The sequence below is a fragment of the Lytechinus pictus genome, chromosome 1, assembly GCF_037042905.1.
Source record: "Lytechinus pictus isolate F3 Inbred chromosome 1, Lp3.0, whole genome shotgun sequence".
In the NCBI taxonomy this organism is placed as follows: domain Eukaryota; kingdom Metazoa; phylum Echinodermata; class Echinoidea; order Temnopleuroida; family Toxopneustidae; genus Lytechinus; species Lytechinus pictus.
The window spans coordinates 24137460-24148175 of NC_087245.1; the positions used below are offsets into that span (position 1 = coordinate 24137460).

A 10716-nucleotide genomic window follows, 5' to 3' on the forward strand; every position below is an offset into this window, starting at 1 on the left:
CTCGGGCCAATATGATTCTTTTGCTGGCAATATATTTGATGTTCCCCTCAAGACCAGTCAATATTATATAAATATTAGATTAGATTACACACGATATTTTCTTCATAAAAGATAGAATTAGAAAGAGCTAGTAGTTTTTATATATACCTAATTCTAGTCAATAAATTAATCTTTCAATACAAATTTCAATAGCAGATCATTGTGCCTTTTTGGTGAAGCTTCATAAAGTACAGTTTTTGGAAACTCGTCCCAAGCCAGCATCAGTTGTTAGACCCCCACCCTCCACCCTTCTCTGTAATTTTCTTGTTTAAAACCAATTTAGTCTCCCTGCATCAAGGCACCCTATATGGTTTGTTCCTCACCATTAATTGGCATGATATCATTCCGCTCCCAATATCATTAAAAATCTTTGGACACTACGTCAAAACTCACCTATGTTTTTACTCACACAAACTTCAACTCGTTACAAAAATACATAGAATAAAAAAAGTAGTGCATAGTACATGTAAATAAAAAGTACAGAAAGACACAAAACTGAATATAAAAAATATTTGAGGTTGTTATGGGAATTTTTTTTCAAAATGATAAATCATGAATTTTTAAATACTCATAAGAAATGTGTATCCAGTTGCCACAAATACAGCCCATTCAACCAAAGATTAGGATACATACAAGTTTATGACTGACCATTTTAACCCAATCCCTACTATAACCCTGTCTATAGCTTATAGGAATTACAGAATTCAGTAGGTGACAGGTTAAATGATCTCAAGAGGTTTGGAATACATGTGATTGGAGTTCAGGCAGTTATACATGTACAACCAAAATGGTACAGATCTTTGTATAAGTTTTGGTAAATGAAAAATTCATTCATTTCCAAAATTTGAATACAGGTAATAATGGAAGTTATAGTATATCATGAAGCTATTGCCATCTTAAGGCTTAGACATTAAACATATATTTATGTATAAATATATATAGATATGGATGAAAATAATGAAAATGTAAAATATTTTTTAAAGGCTGATCTCTGATATTTAATGAAAATTTACAAAAACGTTACCGAGAGAAGGCACCAAATCTGATCCATCATCAAAATTCATCTTTTCACAAAGTATCAGCCATCAAAATGTACACTTTTTATCGTTTTAAGTAAGACAGGAATATTATATTGAGAGTTAAATAGGATACACACTCTTGAACTCCAACCACAGCTTAAGACAACTACTAAACGAAATAGTGACTGTGACTGGTCAAATAACAATAGACCTGTGCTTTGTACTTTGAATGTAACTAGAATCACCTTTGGCAAGAAACTAACACCAAGTAAATGAAACGATAATATAGGCCTACATCAAACGAAGGCAGCGTGTTAGTGTAAACGTATACAAAAGAACATGATGATAATAAAAGGTGTTTTTTTATAGCATCATCTATCTGGACTGTTCTATTCCAATACGCACTACAGTGCGTCCCAAAAAAAACTATACACTTTTGAAATGGCTGCCAAATAAAAAATATATCACTTTGGGGGAAAACACTTACATCCATGGAAGCCAATAAAGTCAACTTTAAAATGACACCAAAAAGTTGGAAAACTTTCCATGCTTGAGCGAGCACTGCCCACTAAAACAAAGGGTATGGAAATTAGGGTGGGCAGGAATTGGCCTTCCAATTTCTTTCAGTTTTTGAGATGCGAGTCCCTTGGAACTTGCAAAGTTGAGGATGTTTTGATAAATCAATGATCAAGCATTATCAATTTAGGTTTTTAGAGCAAATTTTAAGAATTATTAAATTGAAATTTAATGTATGAGTGAACATGAAATACAATTTTTCACTTTTTAAGTGGATCTCAGCAATGTGTTCATGGAAGTCAGAATAGGGATAGGACTTAGGTGGGGGAAGTAGGTTGACGGGATATGGGTCAACAGAACACTTAACCCCCCCCCCCTCTCTCTCTCTACCCCTTTCACCCCTCCTGAGAGACTAGCCTTTGCTAGGGTGAGCAGGAATTAGCCTTAATTCCATTTTTTTTTAGGTGAGTCCTTTGGAACTTGCAAAGTTAAGGGTGTTATGCTAAATTACTGATAAATGGCATAAATGGAGATCCGTTTTGGTTTCTTAAATTGAAATGTAATGCATGAGTAAACAGGAATTGTAATTTTAGTGTAGCATTTTTGGTTTATTATGTGGATCTTAGCAAGTGTGCTTGTGAGAGTCAGAGTAATGTGATGGTACCTGTTACATGCAAGGGGATGAGATAGGGTAAGACTGGGTTAAAGGGGTATTCTTCTTTGTGTTCTCTTACAAATTACATGTCATGTACTCACCCCGCCCTCCATCCCTTTCTTTCTCTTGGTAGGTATTTAAAACTTAAAATGCCAAGTGACTGATGGTTGATGGGTCTTTCTTTTCCATTTAATGATTTATTAAGAACTTGACTAATTATGATAATTTATGAAATCATTTATTGAAAAAGCTGAATGTTTGATTGATAATTTATTGAAAAAGGTGAATATTTGATTGATGACATTGATTGAGTTTATTTACTAACAGATTGTTGATTGAATGATTGATAGATAAAAGTTGATGATCTAATTTTCAGAATTTATTATCAAATTGACAGTCCGCTTTGCACTTAATGCGTACATGTAATAGCAATCAGTCTCAATCTCAACAGGAGGGGGGCTAAACGTTCTGTAGTGTTGACCCTTTTCCCATCAGCTTACTTCACACACTGAAGTCATTTCTTACCCCTATTCTCCTGACTCCAATGAACACACTGCTGAGACCCACATTGTAAGTTAAAATGCTTCACTAAAGATTGCAATTCATGCTCACTCATGCATGGAATTTCAATTTGATAATTCATGAAATTTGCTCTAACAATTTAAATTGATAATGAATGACCATCAATTCATCAGAACACCCTCAAGTTTGCAAGTTCCAAGGGACTCGCCTCTCAAAAACTGAAAGAAACCGAAAGGCTAATTCCTGCCCACCCTAATTTTCATACCCTTTGTTTAAGCGGGTAGTGCTCACTCAAGCATGAATAGTTTTCCAACATTTTGGTGTCATTTGAAAGATGACTTTATCGGCTTTCCATATGTATAAGTCTTTCCCCCCAAAGTGATATACTTTTTATTTGGCAGCCATTTCAAAAGTGTATAGTTTTTTTTGGGACGCACTGTATATCAATACGATTATAGCATGTCATGCTGCCCCCAGTGCTCAGTGCATTTCAGGAATTAAACCTGCCTGGTATCCACTCACCTCACCTGGGTTAAGTGCAGCACAATGTGGATAAAGGAAAGTGCGCCATGGCTGGGGTTCGAACCCATGACCCTCTCTTTGGAAGATGAGAGTCAGAACCACCAGCCCATGACACGCCCACTCGGATTATGGTTTTACAGATGAATGCTGAAGATGTTTCAATGTGAAGTTTTAACTTCATTTACAAGATGGTGGGAAAGAATCGAACAATTATCTTTGGAGGCTCCCCTATTTAGAAAATTATACTTCTCATTTTTGTTCTGACCATATCCTTCATCTGTGCCTGGAGAATTTGCTTTATTGCATGAAGACTCCATCAGTTTTCAATAGTTTAATGCACCACTTACTTTTTATTATCGGCCCAAGTAAAATGAATGGCCTGAGGACAGTCCAAAGCATTCAATGCATTTTAACTTCTTTATGCCTATTATTTTGTACAGCCGCCTCTTTCTTTGACAAGAATATGCAGTGCGCCCCAGAATGAAATACTAACTGTCATTCTCGGTTGTAATTTCAAGCTATATATTGGCAAGATACTCTCTTTTAACTTCTTCATTGTGATATACCTATAGCATTAAGAGCCAAGAGAGATGAGTAAGATGAGTTTCATATTTCAATGTCTATTTCAAGTTGGGCAGCATATAATTGGTAAAACTTGACATGAAAATAATTTGATGGCTGTGGTATGTATCTTTGAAACTCTTTTTTTTTCCCCAATAGGAGACACTGTATAATGTTATATACATGTGCATGTATCTAGACACATACATGCAGGCCTAAAATTAAAATGAACCAGGGGAGCGTTTCATCAACATTTTTGTCCGACAAGTTGTCAGATCTGACATCTTTCCTTGATTCTGATTGGCTGAAAGGCACTATTACTATAGTAACTGTCGGATAAAATGGGACTTGTCGGATAAAATGTCCGACAAGTCCTTTCATGAAACACTCCCCAGGTCCCATCTTCTCAAGTCACAGTTCATTTACATCTTCATAGGCTGAGCTGGTGGATTAACAGGGTCTATCGCGTGGTAGTGGGGAGGGGGCGAAGGTGCTCCCATGTTGTAATTTGGTTGAGGTCCTGGGCCTTGTTGGGGTCCAAGAAATGGTTGGGGTTCAGGGCCTGGTTGGGGTCCTGGTCCTAGTTGAGGTGCTGGTCCTTGGTGGGGTCCTCCTTGGGCCATGTAAGGATGTGGTTGATTGGCTGGAGGGGGATTGGGATACCCCATCGGTTGCCCTGGTAAGATCGAGGATAATGATGTCATTAATACACTTGGGTTTAAACCTATCCAGCCCAATGGGGGCAAAAACTGCACATGTAATATAAAGCCTCATCCTTATCTTTACATAATTTTGAACAAAAACAACTCTCTTACAATCCTCACTGTAACCCTTGAACCTATGCCCTCTGAGATATTAAGACGGGAGCAAATGTTACAGGAGCATATATCGTGTCGCCAGATATCTATATTAGGCAGAACATCTACACTTTAACCAGATATTAGCTGAGATTTTCCATATCATGTGGAACCCTTCCTTTGATATTACCCAGCGCCCTTAAAACATATTATCCAACCTTTTTTCAGATCATACATGTATGTTATAACAAATATTCACAGTTTAAGGATTATTATTCTATGTCTGGGTTTATTCATCAACAATAACAATCACAGCATCATATTGCCAAGATCTTATGATTATTTCCTTTATTTAGCAAAATGTATAGAGCTGTATTTATTAATGAATGACTCTGACACAAAAAAGAGAAAAATAAGACTAACCAGCTGGTTGAGCATGCGCGGGAACCATCATGACTACCGGTGTAACATTATTTGAATGTTGGTAGACCTAGGTAAAAGGGAAGGAAAAAATCTCTAGTTATCTTGTCAATGAAATAAAATGTATTGGGGGCGACGTCCCTTCCCCCAAAGAATACTAAAATAGGACAGCAGAAGAATGCGAGAGACGAGAAAGAGCAATAGGCAGACAGATATACAGAAGGTAATTAGAGAGTAGAGTCGAGAATATGAATATAAAAAAGTATATAGTAACTGCGCTATATAAAGAGAAGGGGGGGGGGTCGGGGATGATGCAGAAAGAACGAGAGAAATGACAAATGGGTAATAGGTGGGGGTGGGGGTATTGTGATTCATTCATAATATTACATATATTTGATATATAAATTTAGAAGATGAACCACAAATACATAGTTATGACTGCTGTGATGTGATATGATCATGAAGTCGAAACAAAATGCATCTGCTTAGAGACGAGACAAACACAGTATTTAGTCAAACATATCAAGTAAAATAAGCAAGCAAAATGATACTCCTGACAACCGGTACTTTTTTCATTTTCTTATCATACTGATTTGAACTTACCATGGTACTTGTGTTATTAGTTCGTCCACAACACACTCCAGCACAGCAATAACAAGCTGCAACAATCGCAACAACAAGCTCAACTAATCCTGTGAACACAAGGAAAACATCGAAGGCAATTCGGGCTCGCTGAGGAATGAATATATTAGAAAAAAATGGAAAAGGACAATTATTAATTTGGCAATTTTTGCCTATTGCTTTGTAATAACAAGCCGGCTAAGTGTATGTATAACAAAGGTGAAAAAAATAAATCCCAGCCCAGTTTCGGATTAGTGCTACCATTAGACCGCTATGAATGAAAAGAAAATAATATCTAGTAATGGGGCAAGGGGCGACTCCCACCCTCCACATCTCATTCACATATCTTGTTATTTGAAGATAAAAAATAACAGTGGGGGAGAGAAATAGTAGTGTTCAAAGAGATGACTTTCCCATGAAAATATATATTATATGTATACCCCTTGATTACTAAAAAAAAAAAAAAGCTGTAGAACTCGCATATGAGTCATCTTGCTCTCCTAAATTATATCTATGCCCCCCCCCCCCCGTCTATTTCCTCATAAGGCCCTTAAAAATTTGTTTTGTTGCCCTCATACATGTATGTCCCAAAACGTCAGAAAGTTGGGTCGGTCGTTTTTTTTTTTTTTTATCCTTCACTGCTGCGTTGCACAAAGAAAATGGGATGATTATATGCAGTCAAACATATCAAAACGCATAAGTGCTTGTTAAAGCCCTTGAATAGAACTTTGGCAAAATCTTAGCCGAAATCTAACACTGTCTTTCTCACAAAAAATAAACATTTCATTTGTAAATTAACTTGGGTCTGCTAAGAAAGAGAATGACCGTTTTTTGCACTCTACAGTCGGTGGAATGAGTGACACAATAATTTTGAAGGCCTATTGCTAACAAATAGAAATTAATATCTTATAAAGCGTGGGAATCTAAACTTAAAGGTGAAGTCCACCTCAGAAAAATGTTGATTTGAATCAAAAGAGAAAAATCAGACAAGCATAATGCTGAAAATTTCATCAAAATCGGATGTAAAATAAGAAAGTTATGACATTTTAAAGTTTCGCTTATTTTTCACAAAATAGTTATGCACAATTTAGTCACATGCAAATGAGAGAATCGATGATGTCCCTCACTCACTATTTCTTTTGTTTTTTATTGTTTGAATCATACAATATTTCAATTTTTAAAGATTTGACAATAAAGACCAACTTGACTGAAACATAAAATGTTAAACAATGGTAATTCCACATATTCAGGGTGAAATAAAACTTTGTTTCACAGGACAACGAAGAGAAAATTAGAATATTTCATATTTCATATAATAAAATACAAAAGAAATTGTGAGTGTGTGATGTCATCAGTTCCCTCATTTGCATACCGACCAGGATGTGAATATAACTATTTTGTGAAATTAAGCGAAACTTAAAAATGTCATAACTTTCTTATTTTGCATCCGATTTTGATGAAATTTTCAGTGTTGTGCTTGTTGGATTTTTCTCTTTTTATTCAAATTCCACTTTAAACTTAATCCCACTTTTACCCGCTTTGCATGCTATTTCTATTTCTTACAAGGAAGTTGCTTCTACACAAGCAAATTACCAGCAAGTATTGCAAGGTTGCAATGAAAACTTGCAAAATGCCATCTTTCTCTCAAAATGAGGTGAATTCCTGCCAACAACCTCAACATTACTATTTTTATCATTATTATTATCATCATCATCAATTATTTTTATTATTTTAACTTTGCCCATTTCACTTTTAAGAATTTTGGTGGTGCCATATTAATTGGATAAAGCCTAACAAGGTAAAGTAAGATCAGAATTTCACGATGTTTAGAAATCTAGAATGAAAAGAAAGTAAAATCAGATAAAAATAATTACTGGTAATTTATGAAAGAGATCAAGAAACCATACTTCAATTCATGAACGGGATTAAACTTCAGTTAATGAACGAGATAATGGCGATATAACAATAATTGATACTTAAGTTCATGAACGGGATAACAATGAATGATATTTCAATTAATGAACGGGAAAACAATAAATAATACTTCAGTTTATGAAATGGTTACAAAAACTAATTTATGAACGTGATGACAATGATTAATATTTTAATTTATGAAGAGGAAATAACAATAAAAAATATTATTGCTCTTCAATTTATAAACGGGATATCAATAAACAATACTTCAATTTATGAACAGGATAGGGAAGATACCTATACCTAAATGTAATATTCTAAATTATTTTGTGCGAACAAATTGAATTTCCATTTGTACTCGATTGCAATTGGACAATAAAAATATCTGAATCTGAATAACAATAAATTGCACTTAATTTATGAATGTGATAACAATAAGTGATACTTCGATATATGAACAGAATTACGTGAACGGAATAAAATAAATCAATTTATGATTGGGATAACAATAACGGATAATAATAAATAATACTTCAATTCACGAACAGGATACAATACAGTTAACGAAAATTGAACGAAATAACAATAAGTAATACTTCAATTTATGAACGATATAACAAAGAATAGTCCAGTTTAACAACAGGGTAACAAAAACTGACAACATACTTCATTTTACGAAAAGGAAAACCTTCTCACCTGGACATCGTATCCGCAATTCCATATCCCGATGAAGCTACATGTCTGATAGCCACTCACTGATGCTGCAGTAATGCCCATGCAAAATACAACGAACCCAACTACGGCAGATATTATAGACATCACCATGTATGCAATGATCTATTGAACAAGATTGATCAGATTGAGGAGTCATTCATAATCAATATGAAAATATAAATTATAAAGCGTCTAATATGCCTTAGAACTAGTTCTATCTCGATTTCAATATAATAATAAGCATTAGGGCTAAGACGGAATTACTACCATTCTCCACTCAAATACTTCGAGCGCCTGACAAGGCACGCAAAAGTCTTTATAGTAGGCCTATAAATAACTAGGGAGGGATCAAACCCACGACCTCCGTCATTGAGGCGGGTGCTCTACCACTTAGCAACCATGCCCGGTTAGTAAGGAAAATATTGATAATTTGATTAAAAATAAATCATAATTACAACAATAATTACATGAATATTCAAAAATGGCCACATTCTATTGCACTACCCTCGTTAATTTATGTATATAGAACTTGTTTAAAAAAATATATATATATTTAAGAGGTCCCTGACCGACTTACAAGCTTTGCTTCTAGGTGGACCTCTCATTTCCAGCTACGGGCATTATCATAATAATTAATGTACCTTTGTTCGCAATACTGAATAATTTATCCACTCGTGTTCAAAGTGCTCTTTTTTTCTATTCCATCCATTGATTTTTTCCAATGTTTTCTGTGTTAATGAAACTTATATCAATTATGTATTTATTTGTTGGAAATTAGAAAAAATAAACCTTAAACTATTACAAATAATAGCAATAAAATACTACCAATATTTCTTACAAAAAGATAGAATCATCATACTGCTAACAACAGTAATATATATATCATAAAAAACATAAACAACAAATGAACAATACAATGTATAAGTTTATTTGATACTTACCATACACGTACTCTTGTTCTTGGAGACTATACCTAGAATTCCAGTTGGAAGGAAAAACTGAAAGAGAGAGAAATATGGGATGAGATCAAGAGAAGGAGCAGTGATTAAGTGAGGGAGCACGAAATATACAGAGATATTACAGTATTTCAATTCGTCCAAAGTCACTACATCGATTTTTATTCCTTTTTTCAAATAAAAAATATATAATTCAATGTTGTTTAAAATACAATCACACACAATCATTCATTTAGTTTTGAGCTTGTTGATTATCATCATTAATTTTTAACATTTGGGAAGATTTTGATTACATTCTAACAAAGAGTCTTTGAAAATCAATCCTCCCCCCAAAAATAGTAACTAAACAAACAAAAACAAACAGCACCCCAGGGCAGATTTACAGCCAAATCTTGAAATAAGCATAACTGGAAGATAAATTATATTAAGCACTTTACGTATTCACGAAGAGGATAGGTATATATATCTAAGATAATGCTTGCGCGAAGTGCGAAAATAAAACCATTTTATATTCCGACCTGAAATTAACTGGATATTTCAAGACCTTTCTGCAACCATGAACAGGATGAGTAACTAATTATATTATTGATGCGATATATATGTATATTCTGACATGAAAAGCTGGACAGGTTCAACGTTGAAAGGTGCAGACTAGATGTCACACTGGGAGCACCTTTACGGTGCAACTTTGTATCTTTTTGGAAAGGTACAACTTTGCACTTCTCTTGAAGGTGCAAATAAGAACCTTTGGGGTGCAATTCTGCACCTTATATGTGTAAATTTGCACCTTTTTTCAGAGAGGTGCAAAGTTGTATCTTTCCAAAAAGGTACTAAGTTGCACCTTAAAGGTGCTCCCAGTTTGACATTTGGTCTGCACCTTCAAAGGTGCAAAGCTGAACCCATTTTTCTTAGTGTGTACTTACCAACAGTCCAGCCCAAATGCCCGTACCGACAATACTAACAGTGGATCCGAGGAGCAGCTCTACAACATTGATCGCGAAAGCAGCTATGGCACAACTCAGCTGAATCCACCCGGTGACGCGGGCACTCTTTGCATTGTATCGTTCTGATCTACCGGTGTTGGGACTTTGAAGGACCATCATTGCAGGTTGGTTGGCCACAACCTGGATTGGAGGTTGAGGGCCAGTCTGTTGCAGTGCAACGGAGTTGGGCTGGTATACCACAGCCATTTTGTTTTAAGCTGAAAATTAAGAACAAGAAACGTTGAGTCAATTTTAGATAACATATAAGCAAACATAATGATATGAGATATACAAAAACAATTATAATTATGGCATCACGCCCTTCACTGCCCTTAAACTTCTTCCAGGAATTCTAGAAATAGATATCCCCCCCCCCCCCGGCGCTAGTTGCACCAGTCACTCCTAATATGGAAGACTATAAAAAAAAAACTAACATACCAGACATACATAGTCCACATCATTATCGCAGTATTCTGA

The 10716-nt window shown here is 35.1% G+C and overlaps 1 protein-coding gene across 1 annotated transcript; it reads right to left on the minus strand.

The window, feature by feature from the left end:
- Positions 1-4028: 4028 nt before the first annotated feature.
- On the minus strand, positions 4029-10462 carry LOC135153912 (uncharacterized). Its single transcript, XM_064098761.1, has 6 exons — positions 10180-10462; positions 9242-9298; positions 8283-8423; positions 5655-5783; positions 5055-5121; positions 4029-4510 (listed from the first exon to the last, which is right to left on the minus strand). Exons 1-6 carry the CDS (start codon positions 10444-10446, stop codon positions 4257-4259), a joined length of 915 nt encoding a protein of 304 aa, XP_063954831.1. The 5' UTR covers positions 10447-10462; the 3' UTR covers positions 4029-4256.
- Between the last annotated feature and the right edge of the window lie 254 nt (positions 10463-10716).